We start from the raw sequence: 15,540 nt of genomic DNA, 5'->3' as shown, positions 1-15,540 counted from the left end.
TTTTAATATTTGAATTGCCATTCATTTTGTCTCTCTGAAATTGAAGTATTAATTCATAGTTAAGCCTATAGTGGTGTGCGCCGGCTTACTCAATACATTTCGAAATGATGTTCAATGGTTAATACTCCTGTCCATTATGGAAATACTGAATAGGTTATGTAAGTAATCAGCTTATCAGCCGTATGTGCTGTTCAATGCCCCAGCTCTCCTTTGTTTCGAAGCGAATGTACTAAAAGGCAATGTACGAACAATCTGTTCAAACCCACCTCAATCTGTCAAATTTCTTCAAAACATTTTCAACCTTATCACAATTGTAGAAGGTTAGTGTTAGATTGGTAAAATTTGACAGATTTGGGTAAGTTGACCTGCTGGCGTTTGTATTATTTTTAGTTCTGTTAGGTACTAGTTTTCGCAGCGAATGAAGTATAACACTTTTTTTTTACTTTTTCATGTAACTTGTAACTTTGATTACTTAATTACTTGAGGTAACATGTTGTTGCTATGCAACACTTTTGAATTCAGTTCGTCGTAACTGCATTCGTTATGCTAGTGTTGTTCGGAGCTCTTAATTCATTAAACAAGGGAAAGGGTCGATCGATACGTTGAAATGTCGAGCGGATACAGGATAATAGCATGTATGTACTAGGTGTGAACTGCGGTTTCACCCTTCCCCTAGTCTCGGCGTACTCAGTTGCATCGAGCACATGTAGTTTAGGATATTGTTTTCGGCTCCTAAGAGTCCTACCGTGATGATATAAAGCTAGATGACATTTTCAATGAACCCGGTTAATTGACGTTCTATAAAATCGACTTTTAGTTGCAAATACGACTGGCAGTTTTAGAGATTAATGCCTTCAAACTTACTCCAGTTTTATTCATTAGTAGATACTGATCAGGCGTTGATATTTTCTTCTTATAACTGTCTTTTGAACCGTAACAAAGCTACTGACCACAACCTGACATTAAGTTTGACGTCACGACGCCACTCAACTTATAAACATCTTAAATGCCATAGACTGACTTTAAAAATATCCCAAAGGTTCCATGACTATATTTGAAAATAAACGTTTGATAAAAATAGCTTGTTTTGTACACATGTATATGTGTTATTTTGTGTTGTGTTTCGGAAGGCACTTTAAACTGTAGGTACCGGCTGTCATTTGAATATCTTTGGCAGTCGTTATAGGTAGTCAAAAGCTAGAACGAGTAGTCTTACCTAGGGGTATTGGGTTGCCCGGGTAACTGGGTTGAAGAGAACATATAGGCAGTCGCCCCTTGTAAAACACTGGTACTCAGCTGCGTCCAGTTACACTGGAAGCCGACCCCAACATTTTGGCAAAAAGGCTAGGCAGATGATGATGTTACATTGTTATATTAGGTACGTGTACCAGTTTCCCTTCGGTTATTCGGGTCAAATGAAGATGAGATCCAGAATATGTGCACTAATTGATGCATTGCTGTACCGAATACATTAACGGTTCATTAAAGCCGGAATTATGAGATAACCAGCGGTTTTCACGCATTTGTACTCGCGTGCAGAGGCAACTATTTACCGCTCTCGGATAAATTGTACCCTACGAATATTTCGATCTGATGAACTTTACTGACCAGTATTTTCATAAACAAGCTTTTTGCATATGGAAGTAGCTTCTATAATATTAGTGTGTGATATCTTAATCAGATGTAGTTAATTTTCAAAATTGGTTCACTCGTTTTTAATATGATTGATGCATACGTACGTGCATATAAATCTGACTTTTTCGCAATATGTATTTTTTTACCGATTTTTAAAAGGAGAAGGTTCTCAATTCGACCGTATTTTTTTTGTATTGATCCTATACTGTTCCACTGCTGGATAAAGACCTGCCCATAGCATACATTTGCAATAATAGTTTAAGTAAATGCTACTGCAGACTTAAGTAAATAAGTGTTATAATGAAGTTAAGTAAATATATGTTATTCTATTTGTTTCAGTACTGGCTGTGCGTAGTCGTGTTGCTCTGTTCAGGCATATTCTTCGCCGTCATCAACTTGTATTGGAAGAAAGGTAAGGCCGCTATCTTATCTAGCAGATAACAGTCTGATAGTGCTTGCATTTTATACCTATTCGTAATGTCTGTAAGCGGGCAATAAGAGATAGTTATACGGTAAAATTGTTTTTTGATAGTCGCTTATGTTTTTCTAAAAAAGGATACTAGGATTGCTGTCTCTTAAATAGGCCTATCGCTTTGACAACCGTTTGATGACTTACGTAAGCGCATTTGTGACCAACGTAAGAGCGGCAAAGTTATATGATGCGTGTTTATGATACGCGGTTTTACCCCTGCCCCGAAGGAACTACTTTCCGGCACCTTTATAGAAAATAGTCTACATCCTTTCTCAGGCTCTGGACGGTGTACCAAATTGTATTTAAATCGTTTTGGCGTGAGAACGCGACAGATTCTTGATAAGAGAAAGGGACATAATTACACCACAGTTTTAATATAGTTTAAAGTCCAATGTTAGCATATTCTCGACCACAATATAATTACTAGATTCCTAATATTTGGTGCCGCCAACCTCTATATTGGAGTATACTTCTAATAAGTTAACTTGCTCTGTAAATACTGTATTCAATCTACTAATGTCTTGTCCGAGTTTCCTGAGATTACTTTTGACTTTCAGTAGTTTGCAGAGGGAACTAACGGATAGCATAGACTTAATAAATTAATAGTTTAAAGGACACTAGAAAACTACCATTATAAATGCATGTTAAAATCCTATGTCCAAACAAAACTATGAGTATTCAATAATTAAATTCCAGTTCATTTATATTTCGGCTACATCATCAGATCAGTTCGACAGTACCATATTATTGTATTGTCATCAGAACTACATTCAAATACCAATTTTCATGACACTACGATCCTTGGAAGATGATTAAATAAGTAACCTTTAGATTCCATTACATAGTTGCATACAGGTCGACCTAATAAATAAAAAATCTGATAACCAGCCTTACCTAGGGGCATTGGGTTGCCCAGGTAACTGAGTTGAGGAGGTCAGATAGGCAGTCGCTCCTTGTAAAACATGGGTACTCAGATGCGTCCGGTAAGACTGGAAGGCGACCCCAACATAGTTGTGAAAAAGGCTTTCGATATGATGTTACTGTTCGACCTAATAAAAGCGTTTACAAACCGGACCAATAGGACCGCATAATTTGTGTAGTGTCTGCGGTAACAAATACTTTGAATATTAACTTAATTATGTTTCTATAATTAGTGGAAATGTAATATAATACTTCACATTCAGTTTAGAGGACAATAGGAATTCGCGTATTTGGTATTTCCAATTATCAATATATTTTGCGGAATTACTGAAAAGCCCTTCATCATTGCATTGAGGTTTACATATAATTGTTAATTTGGATATCATCGGTTCGTGATAATACCTTTACAAAGGGTAGTGAGGTAAATAACTAGTTCCGTGAAATTATTTTTATTAGTAATATTGAAATTTTATAATCGAATATTTAAAAATATAAATAATAAGTTGTAAGATAAATAAATGACAAGAAAATTTAAATTATATCTTTTCAAAAAACTGTATTCTGGCTCAATAGAGTAATCCTAGAGAGAGGATGATTTACTTGTTTTTGTTATGTTCCTGGTCATTTATAATAAAAAATAAATAATAGTTTAAAAAAAACTAAAAAACACGCTTTTTATAGAAAAACGAACTAAAAATTAGAAAATAAATTTTAATGGATTTAAATTAAGAAAACAGTGTTAAAAATTTCAATGAATATAAATTAATAATAGTGTGAATACAAAAAAAAAATATTTAAAAAAAGCGGGGTGCATGGTGTCAATAGTTCTAAATATTTTATTGGCAGATATGAGTACAGTGATTTTCATTTCGATAATATCTTAAAAAGCACCCCACGCTTTTTTTAACACTGTTTTCTTAATTTAAATCCATTAAAATTTATTTTCTAATTTTTAGTTCGTTTTTCTATAAAAAGCGTGTTTTTTAGTTTTTTTTAAACTATTATTTATTTTCTACTTTTTAGTTTGTTTCAAAACTATTATTTGTTTTGTAGAATTAAAATTCTCTTTAGTATACAAAAATTTGTCAATATTAGAGAAAACGGCTAAAGATAATTATTGGAAATAAAAATTAACATCGAGTCCTGCCTTATCGACTGTAGAGAAAAATTCTAGAAAATTTTAATTAATTTTCTTACCTTATCGACTATAGATGAAAATTATATAAATTAACAAAAATCATATTTTGCAAATTGAAAAGCCTAGAAGTCGGTGTCTAATGGATGTTACTAAGTTAATTTTGCCACCGACTTCTAGGCCGGTGCACCTAAAATTAGTTTTTTTTTTTGCTTTTTAGTGTTTTGGGAAGTCGGTTTATTTTTTTTGTAAAAAGGTTATTTATTTAAAGCTTTTCAGTGATACGAATAGTTGTCACTATCCATACAAGTGGGAAGTTCTCATCAATACAAAGAATATAAGTCCAAACGAGGTATTTTACATGTTCAGTTGTCGAGTTCCCTCGACTTTCTCTGGTCTTCATCATCAGGTCAGATCCAAACCTTCACTGTTGCATAGGTCTTGTCAATACGAATAATCTAAGCCCAAACACGAGGTAGTTTACATATTCAGTTGTCGAGTTCCCTCGACTTTCTCTGGTCTCCATCATCAGGTCAGCTCCAAACCTTCACTGTTGCATAGGTCTTGTCAATACGAATAATCTAAGCCCAAACACGAGGTAGTTTACATATTCAGTTGTCGAGTTCCTCGACCTCTCTGGTCTCCATCATCAGGTCAGCTCCAAATCTTCACAGTTGAATAGTGCTTTTAGGCGTACACCTGAGTGTCAAGTTTTTACCCTATGTATGCCTACAACTTTTGAAGGTTGCCCTCGATTTCTCAGGGTTTCCATCATCAGATCCTGACCTGATGACTATGGGACCAGCTGCCAGTTATTCCGAGTCGAACAAAAAAAGAATTACGTAAATCGGTCTATAAACCTCGGAGTAATCGATGTGTATGTGTAACCTCCTCCTTTTTGGGAAGTCGGTTAAAAATTGAATAATTTTATCAAATTAGTGTATTGTCATCGGTCCTCAATAAATCTACAAAGTTTGAACGAAATCTGGCCGTTTAAAGTGGGTCAAAATCGCGCCCAAAGAAGTCGGTTACAAACAAACATACAGGTGAAGCTAATAAAAAGCGTGTAACAACCGCGCTTAAACTTATACTTATACTTTTGTTTTTCGAAGTCTATGGCGGGTCATAGGCGCTGTTTTTTTTTTAACATCTAATGATAGTAAGCGGTAAATAACAGTACATATATAAATAATCATGAGTTATGAGTGAAAACATAACCCTTTTTTGAAGTCGGCTAAAAAATTACATTCGATACTGTAAAATGCTGTTAATATCCGCAAAGTATGTATTAACACCAATTTTCCCAGAACTTATTATTAAAAATACTTCATAGCAAGCCTGTGTAATTATCGCTCCGCTCGCTCTCAATTAATTAATATCTGCGGTTTGAGTGATTTTCATTTATTTATTGGCCATGATGCCTCGTAATGTAGTGGGTATTATTGTTGATATTAAAATCAATCATGTTGTCGTGCGGGCCTAGTGGGTAAAGAACCAACCTCTCAAGTATGAGTTTGGGTTCGTTTCCAGGTCAGGACAGTATCAACTTTTCTAAGTTTGTATGTACTTTCTAAGTATATCTTGGATACCAGAGACCGTGTTTCGGACAGCTCGGTAAACTGTAGGTCCCGGCTGTCATTTGAACATCTTTAGCAGTTGTTACGGGTAGAAATCAGTAAGTCTGACAGCTAGTCTTCCCGATTGCTATTGGGTTGCTCGGGTAACTGTCGCTTTTTGTAAAACACTGATACCCAGCTGCATCCGATTAGGCTGGATGCCGTCTACAACATTCCAGTTTGAAAAAGGCTAGGCAGATATGATGATTAAAATTAATCACGCTCTATAAAGTTCTAGAAATAAGTACCTAATTATAAGTTGAAGTTTTTCTTTGCAAAACTTTATTATGGAATAGTAATTGAAAAACTAGAGATTGCATTGAAAGTTGTTCGAGTACCTATATAGGTCCTTTACAGATCCATTGATTTTGCACCGTTTGTTTGTTCGAAAACGAATTAAAAGTTTTGCAAAATTTCAATACGATTCTGTCAAAGTTTGCGTGAACACTAAATATTGTGGTTACTAGTAGTTATTGGAAACGAATTTTCATTTTAATTTCTATTACAAGTACAGCCAAGTTATGTTAGCACAAATTAGTGTTAAATGCAGTGTTTATAGTTTGGAATGGTTTCTGTGAACCAGTGTTATTTGGAATTAGTGTTTGTTCGTCGGAATAGTAATGAGATGGTCACAGGAATTCTGTGCGGTTGATGAATTCTGTTTAAAGGTATGCCTTTGACTATTGGTTTGTTTTGTGCAGTAGTAATTTCGGTAAATGTTGGATACAGAGGTATTTCGCAGCGTATTATGAAAATTTCGAATGTGCTGCTCCTAAATTTTGCTAAAAAGGGTGTAATAAGTTTGATTTCTTTGTGAGTCTTTGGTATATACAGTTGTTCTTAAATTAGTTAACTGATTTGAATGTTTTTTTACATGAAAGCTGGTTTCCAGCGGTGGTTCTAAAAACATTTTTAGTCAACATTATTTCATTAAGGTTACTACAATACTTTAATATCATACTACTTTACTCTACATTTAAGAAAAATATAAAGCTAGGTTTTATACACATGATCGAAAAACATTCTCACAAGTTTTCACGCAATAAATAAACGATTAGGTTAGAAAGAATTGGCGCTGAAATCCAATACATTTGTACTTGAGTTGGTTACATTATCTAATTCCAGAGAGACTATACATACCTAATATGCTAATACTAATTGATAAAGTTCTAAAGCTTAGTTTAGACCTTGCTAGGTATTGAAAAGGTTAATTTCAGAAGAACAGTGTTATAAGTTTAAAATAGCTTTAATGTCACCTATATTTAGCGGCTACACCTTTTAAACAAATATACTAATGTCAACTGAAATCAGCCTATACTGTCAAATAGATGAAAAGTTTGTTTGCTTGAAAGCGCTTATCTCAGGAACTAGCAGGTCCGATTTGAAACAATATTTTAAGGAAGACTTTATCGGGGTGCGTGAAGTATTTTCCAATGGACATATGATATGTTCATACTCATAAGTTATCATTCGTACTTAAGACCATAGTTTCAAAACTTACCTTTAATTAAACCTCGTGAATATTAAAAGCCTGTTCCATCTGTTTCAGTTCTGACAATCTTCGGCACGAGTGTATATGGGGGCGCTGTTATCGCTACGTCACTTGACTACTTCTTCGAGCGAATGATGATGCTTAAGTGGGTTAGTACCTTCCTACTTTGTGGCTTTGCTTGTGCTAAAAAAAATAACCTGCTTTTAGACTTCCAAAAACAATGTATAGCTCTAGATAACTCTAGAGATCTCATGGTCATAAAGGAATAGGATCGTGAACAAAATTAACAAAAACAAAAGATTGCGACGAATTGACAATCTCTTCCTTTCTGGAAGGTCAGTTAAAAAATAAAAAATATGACATTCTTCAAAGGTGAAGATAAAGGTTACAAAGATATTTTAGAAAATAACTTTATCTCACCTTTGGTTGTCGGTATAAATATCCTGTTGACCCACATCAGGATCAAAATAGACATGCCTATTATTGATTGACTTCTAAGGCTTTCCAGGCCTTTTCTAGGAAGTTGGGAAGGACTTAATTATTCAATAGTTATGTAACAGACGGCCTAGTTAACTTACTCTAGTTAGAAATTATCTAATGGATGAATTTTTGATTGAAAGGGAATTCTTAATGAGTTCTATCTTATTTTACTTAATTAGCGAAATTAGTGAGTGTTTTTTCATCGAGCGTGGGTTTGAAATTAACTACAATTTTTTTTTTATAAATTGTTAATCACCAAGGAGGGCTTTAACCTTTTATTTCGAATGGCCTTTCAATACTAAGAACTCTAAAGGTTCATCTACACGGTGCATGTAGCTGAAGCAAGTTAACATGCGCAAGTGACAATGACAAGAGCACGCGGGTGGGATTTTGCTTTGGTACATGCGCGAGTCGCTGGACCCGCACGTTTTTCAAATGCATGTAACCTGTGCATGTTCCCCAACATGCGCAAGCTACATGCACCCTGTAGACGCACTCTAAGTAAAAACTTCTGTCTCCACAGCTATGGGAACGCGCGAAACTAGAGCCCGTAGTGGCGCCGCCGTGCCGCCTGTCGTGGCTGACGCTGGCCGCGTGGCCCGCTGCCGCCATCGTCGGCCTGACCGCGCAGTGTGCTCTCACTGCTACCGGCATCTATCATGAGCAGAGTGAGTATTACATGTCCCCTCAGCTACACAGAGCCCGTGGTGGCGCCGCCGTGCCGCCTGTCGTGGCTGACGCTAGCGGCGTGGCCCGCTGCCGCCATCGTCGGCCTGACCGCGCAGTGTGCTCTCACTGCCACCGGCATCTATCATGAGCAGAGTGAGTATTACTTGTGTCCCAGACCTATGGGCACTAGAGCCCGTGGTGGCGCCGCCGTGCCGCCTGTCGTGGCTGACGCTGGCGGCGTGGCCCGCTGCCGCCATCGTCGGCCTGACCGCGCAGTGTGCTCACACTGCCACCGGCATCTATCATGAGCAGAGAGTATTACATGTCCCCTCAGCTACAGAGCCCGTGGTGGCGCCGCCGTGCCGCCTGTCGTGGCTGACGCTGGCGGCGTGGCCCGCTGCCGCCATCGTCGGCCTGACCGCGCAGTGTGCTCTCACTGCCACCGGCATCTATCATGAGCAGAGTGAGTATTACATGTCCCCTCAGCTACACAGAGCCCGTGGTGGCGCCGCCGTGCCGCCTGTCGTGGCTGACGCTAGCGGCGTGGCCCGCTGCCGCCATCGTCGGCCTGACCGCGCAGTGCTCTCACTGCCACCGGCATCTATCATGAGCAGAGTGAGTATTACTTGTGTCCCAGACCTATGGGCACTAGAGCCCGTGGTGGCGCCGCCGTGCCGCCTGTCGTGGCTGACGCTGGCGGCGTGGCCCGCTGCCGCCATCGTCGGCCTGACCGCGCAGTGTGCTCTCACTGCCACCGGCATCTATCATGAGCAGAGTGAGTATTACATGTCCCCTCAGCTACACAGAGCCCGTGGTGGCGCCGCCGTGCCGCCTGTCGTGGCTGACGCTAGCGGCGTGGCCCGCTGCCGCCATCGTCGGCCTGACCGCGCAGTGTGCTCTCACTGCCACCGGCATCTATCATGAGCAGAGTGAGTATTACATGTCCCCTCTCACACAGAGCCCGTGGTGGCGCCGCCGTGCCGCCTGTCGTGGCTGACGCTAGCGGCGTGGCCCGCTGCCGCCATCGTCGGCCTGACCGCGCAGTGTGCTCTCACCGCTACCGGCATCTATCATGAGCAGAGTGAGTATTACTTGTGTCCCACAGCTGCACAGAGCCCGTGGTGGCGCCGCCGTGCCACCTGTCGTGGCTGACGCTAGCCGCGTGGCCCGCTGCCGCCATCGTCGGCCTGACCGCGCAGTGTGCTCTCACTGCTACCGGCATCTATCATGAGCAGAGTGAGTATTACTTGTGTCCCACAGCTGCACAGAGCCCGTGGTGGCGCCGCCGTGCCACCTGTCGTGGCTGACGCTAGCCGCGTGGCCCGCTGCCGCCATCGTCGGCCTGACCGCGCAGTGTGCTCTCACTGCTACCGGCATCTATCATGAGCAGAGTGAGTATTACTTGTGTCCCACAGCTGCACAGAGCCCGTGGTGGCGCCGCCGTGCCGCCTGCCGCCACCGAACTTGCAATATGCAAGAAATGACCCCCCATTTACACAAAGTAACGTGACATAGATAACAGATACTCTTATAACAACTATCAGCATTTCAGCATTTTCATTTCATAACAACACACGAAGACTACGAAAGAATCTTCATCTAAAACTTAACACTTATTGTATCACCGACTTTGTTGTATTGTAATTGGTGTACATAATAAAGAGTATATTTATCTTGTTCCCCAGGCATAAGCGCGCAGAAGCGTCACTTGAAAGTGCAAGCGACGCGGCCGATCACTCGCGAGCAGCGCGCCGAGATGAAACAGCGCAAGTACCGGTACCTGTACCAAGTGAGGACTGCGCATGGCGATGTTATATCACAGGTAAACTTACTGAAATATAGAATTGTAAAAAATACATATCATCATCATCATCATCTCAGCCATAGGACGTCCACTGCTGAACATAGGCCTCCCCCCTTTGATCTCCACAAATACCTGTTGGAAGCGACCTGCATCCAGCGTCTTCCGGCGACCTTTATAATAATAAATATACATATGATAGGTGCAAAATAATGGAGGTCAGATAGGCAGTCGCTCCTTGTAAAAAACTACTCAGCCGCATCCTAACCTGTCTGGAAGCCGACCCCAACATCTCACGTCTCACTTATGTGTTCACCAACACGCATTCTCATTGCGAGTTTGCCCCGTTTACGCACCCACTTTCCGGTCTTCGATTAGGATGAAATTTTGGACATGCTCTGAGTTCTGATGACAATACATGACTGGCAAAAAAACGTCATTACAAATCCAAGATGGCGGCCTATAATCAAAATCAAAAGCGTGTTTTTAGTTTTTTTTTGTTTAAAGGTTTTTTAACGAATGTTCCTCCATTTCTCCAGTCATACGTGCAAGCTCTTCAGAAGAAGGCCCAGTGCGGCAACTGGAGCGGCAGCGGCGGCGGCGAGTGTAGCACGCTGCAGAGCGACTCGACGCACCTCACCGTGCTGGCGGGCTCCGAGCACGCGCCCCCCACCGACTCCGATGATGACCTCAACCAGATCCGCGCCGCGCACTAGACAGGTAACTAGCTCCTGCTGTTGGCTTGTTCGAAAGAGTTACCGCGGCCCTGGTACACAAAAGGTCTATGACGGAACACGGCGGTTTTTAGTCAGTAAGAATCTGACACTCCCTCACCACTGCTTACCCACAGCAGGATGGGTCTTTTGATGATTTTTGCCAGCGCTGAAAAAACAAGGGCTTCCATGCCACAGTTGTCGTTGATCGTTGACAGTTAGTTGTTCTGTGTTTTCGAATGACCGGGCCCAGTGGATGCCTAAAAAGACATCAGGCTCGGCCGGGTACGGTTTACAATCTCTAGTGAGAGTAACAGGTAGAGCATACTTTCCATCTGTTTCTAGTATTCTTTTTATCTGTTGACTTACTAAAGATAGAACGGCCGGTAATCTAGGTCTCCAATATCTAAAATTTTCCAATAATGCGCTGAATGGCGAGTTCGCAATTCGCATGTCTATTGCGGGAGAAAGAGAAGAGAGCACAGTTATAAAATGTTGCAATCAACATTAATTGATTGTGTGTTTTTTTGTTGTTTTCAGAATGTAAGGTGCACGAAGGCAGGTAACAAGGTTGGCTGATTCAGTTTATTATAATTGTGTACCCAGTATTATTGTAAGCGAAATCCACTCATATTATATTACAGTAGTGTCTACCATTACTCGTATATTTGTATTTAATGTGAATTTATTGTTGTATTATCATTAAAATTGAATTTAGTGTGTTAGAGACGGGGTTCAAGGCCTAAGTTTATTTATTGCCAAATATAAGTTAGGATTAAGTATTTTATGTCAATTTTTGAAAGATTTTTAACGTTATAAAACCGTGGATTTTATATTGAAAGAACACAGAACATTCCAAAGTTTGCATAAGTTTAGTACTAAGATTTTATTAGAGTTTATTTTGAAGAGATATAATGCGGGTTTTTATAGTCCGTATAAAAATCACTGCCATCTTAAAACTGTCCTGAAAATTGTGAATGGTCTTGAACTCCTTGCGATATGGTTGTATTATGTTTGTCTATTCTGATTTTTTTTTTTGTATCAAAGTACTGACTACTCATAACGACGGCTTCGTAAGTTTAGACGAATTTTTTATATGACTAGAATTATTTATTATGCATTTATTGATTAATTCCTCATATTGTAGACTTGAATTTATTTTTCTGTTTCACCAGACATATTTATTTGTAAATGACATTATCTATAACTCGGACTTCAAAACAGTTATCTCCGTACAATGATAACAGTTTATTGAACCCTGTTCTATTTAATGATATATCAGTCATCACAGTATGATATAGTTGATCATCACAATGCGTAACTTTGTGACATGAAGCCGTCGTAAACACATCACCCTGTGATAACCAGTCGTATGTGAAGTGAGCCTATGGAAACACGGTCTTGGAAAAGTATTCGTAATGTGGTATAACGTGGAAAGTTGGGGTTTATTAGCGTATCTGAGATATTTAATTGACAAAAATAATGTGTGTCATATAAGGAAAATAGGTACATTTTAATTTTAAATTCAAAAAAAATCAAGTTTACATCATCATTGACTTGTAATGCGTTCAACTTTGATAAAAATTCTTAAGATGCGCTTGTTTAGAAAGTTTTGGATAATATTATTCTTGGGGGAAAGTGTATCTTTTATTAAGAGAGAATCATAAATGTGAGCGATTTGAAATGACTAAGTACGTTATGAATGCTTTTTCCAAACGACGTCAGCCAGGCTCACAGACATCTTTTTATATTTTCTTGCCAAAAATATGTGTCTCCACGGGAGTATGGATCTGTCCGACTCTTGAGTGTTTAATACATTTCTATGTGAGTACTGTAGAGCACAATGCGATTTGGATGTGATGAACGGGTAAACTCTTCTGAAGAGTGTAGGTTAAGCTTAGATTTACTGATTATTAACTAAAAGTGTATAAGTAGAGATCGAATTTCTTATAAATATCTTTGTATGTACTATTAGTTGTTTTGCTCATTCGTTGTTCGGCTCACCGCCAATGCAAAGCATACTTTTTGATCAAACTAAAGATTTATTTTTGTGTTTAACGAACTTGATCGTTTGAGCGTAAACGCAGAATATTCTAGAATTGATTACAGGAACAAGTTATGCTCAAAGCGATCGCGCAATCATTAGATCTGCTCAAATGATCAGTTGTCGATATCGTACATTCTACGCACAGTGTGATAATTTAATTAATTATTTGGCCAAAGTTTATTTTAGTTGTTACACGGCTTAAAGCGTAAGTTTATTTTTTATCTTGAATGTTATTTTTGTCGTATATACGCGTATTATTGTTAAAAACAGGTATTTAATATTAAATTGTCGAGATAAACGTAAACTTTGTAATGATTAATGACTGTGTTGAAGAGAAATGTATAAGATTTGTAATTAATGAGGACAGGCGTAATGATTTGTAAGTAAATATTGTGCGTGACCACGGGGTTCGAAAACTATGTTCATTTCCTTTCGAAATTAACTGACGACGTCTGTATGGACAACGAGAATTTATTGTATCGTCGTTTTTGAGTCGTGATTTCAAAAAATATAAGCAAATTGGCAGCTATGGCGAAATTGATACATTTGTAAATACCTTCAAAGGGTTAGTTATTTGTTCTAAATTATGTAAAACATTGTTTTCCGACCTCAAAGTCACAGCCAGTTCGAAAGGGACACATGTATATATTGTAGGCATAAAGTAGGGTTTATATTATTAGCTTAGGAAATACGTGGCGCGTTTAAGAGATGACTTTATTCTTTGTCCCCTTCTCTATAAACATAGTCCACTTGAACGCTCAATTTCTAGTCTTTATTATATATTTTTTCCACATCTATTCCATTGTTATCAACCTACATTATTTTGAGATTGTTTACACTAAATATCTTTGTTTAGTTTTAATAATTGCATAATTTATCGACTTCCTAATTTGTATTTTGTAAGACTCCTAATTTATTCCACTTATATCGATGCAAATTATTATTTCTGTTATTGTTTTTTTTTCTAATATAATTTTGTAATCGACATTCTTTGATTTATTTTTGTTGTTTTTTTTCTTCCCATCCCATACTACTCTTAATACAACGTACATATAAAAAATATTAATATTGCCCTGTAAAATATCGCAAATACTTAGCGCTCTGAGGTCCAAGCCTGGCGACACAATAATTCAACTCGGCGACTAGGGCGCTAGGATGAGACAATGTAGTCGCCAGGTTTGTAATAGGGGCGCTACACTAATAAACTCAAACACAATTGAGGAACTTCCACACTACTCTTTTGACCGCTACACTCATTTTGTGATGACACCAAAATCATTATAAAATGAAAATGTCTCATAACAAAATAAGCAGTATAAGTAAATGTTATTATGTAGTAGATGAGTGAACATTCAGCTTTTGTGTAGTAGTGGGCCGATGTTGTCAATGTTTTATAACTATACTATGTAGCGGTCAAAAGATGTATTAGACATACTTCGAAATAGTCACTTTTACGTCGATACCTAAGATTAACATAAGAAATACCTTCTTGCCTTCAATGTGCGTCCGCCCTTGGCGGTTCATTCTAGTAGAAAAACTCATACCTTAACTGTGCACTGTGCAGTCATATACATATAAACAATACCTGTAATCTTTCTGTCGCTATAGTCTTAATGGTAGTTTCTGACTCATGAATGCCTCTCGACGTTTCATCCAACGCCTGTATTAATAAGAAGCTGAGACATTACTGGTAACGAACACTGCCCAATATAAACTGACGAATAAAAAGTAGATCAAACGAGGCACGAACTAGACTGAGTTAGACATGCACATAGGTTTAAATACCACAGTTTTATTAAATGTATTAGTTGATAAAATAATGTTTATTCTGCCTCCCTTGGGAATACATTTAAGTGAAAATAACCTATGCTGGAAAAAATCCTACCCCTAAGATTAATAATTAAGAACAGGAATATTTAATGATAGACAACGGGCCTTTGACACAAAATGATTGATTTTAATTATCTTTGTTTAACTTAATTTATATATGTATACTTGTATAGGATAAGGGCCTAGCCCCCGAAAACATCCTCTGAAATCCGTTCTTCAAAAATAAAGAGCCCGATATTTAGAACTTGGCATTTTGTTTGAATTAATCGGCTAGGACGCTAGGTTAAGCTATGTAGGTAAGGTACATAGGAGAGTTTGGTGGTTGTCGTTTCAACTAGATATACCAGTTTAAAGGTTTAGCGTACAATGAATAGGGTCGCTAAGATAGGGTCCACGACACGGCGTAGTTTTGGGCACGAAATTATTAGGACATTGTGTAAGTATGACTCGGGCGTCTCCTTATTTTTATTACTTTGAAGATTTGTCTAGCATGAAGCAATATATTTATTGTTTAAAATAATTTATCTTGTCAGATTTATTTTAAGTAATCGAAACACCAAATTCTACCGGTAACAGATTGGGCATTGTACAAAAGGGCGCCGAAATAATAAAGTCGCCATGTTGGCAAGGTCGCTGAAATAAGTATGGTTTAGTTTAGCTTTCATAAATATTATCGGTAATTTGTTTTGAGATGTCCGAGTGGAGCCTGTTGCTCACACTAAGCTCATT

The 15,540-nt window shown here is 38.6% G+C and overlaps 1 protein-coding gene across 3 annotated transcripts in view; it reads left to right on the top strand.

The window, feature by feature from the left end:
- LOC110372464 (transmembrane protein 198) overlaps window positions 1-13,980 on the top strand; it is a 29,970-nt gene extending 15,990 nt beyond the window's left edge. For 2 of the 3 annotated variants that reach the window (XM_064036351.1, XM_064036349.1), the window contains exons 6-8: window positions 1,975-2,047; window positions 7,329-7,420; window positions 8,275-8,583. In XM_064036351.1, coding sequence (XP_063892421.1) covers window positions 1,975-2,047; window positions 7,329-7,420; window positions 8,275-8,568 — 459 coding nt within the window. In that variant the 3' untranslated portion in view covers window positions 8,569-8,583. Of the gene's footprint in view, window positions 1-1,974; window positions 2,048-7,328; window positions 7,421-8,274; window positions 8,584-10,105; window positions 10,243-10,760; window positions 10,942-11,474 lie in introns of those variants that run through there. The other variant, XM_064036352.1, reaches the window with a different exon arrangement.
- Window positions 13,981-15,540: the final 1,560 nt, after the last annotated feature.

This window comes from Helicoverpa armigera, chromosome 1 (genome assembly GCF_030705265.1).
Source record: "Helicoverpa armigera isolate CAAS_96S chromosome 1, ASM3070526v1, whole genome shotgun sequence".
NCBI lineage: Eukaryota > Metazoa > Arthropoda > Insecta > Lepidoptera > Noctuidae > Helicoverpa > Helicoverpa armigera.
The sequence above is the reverse complement of the archived record's forward strand: the minus strand, read 5'-3'. Positions and strand labels throughout refer to the sequence as shown.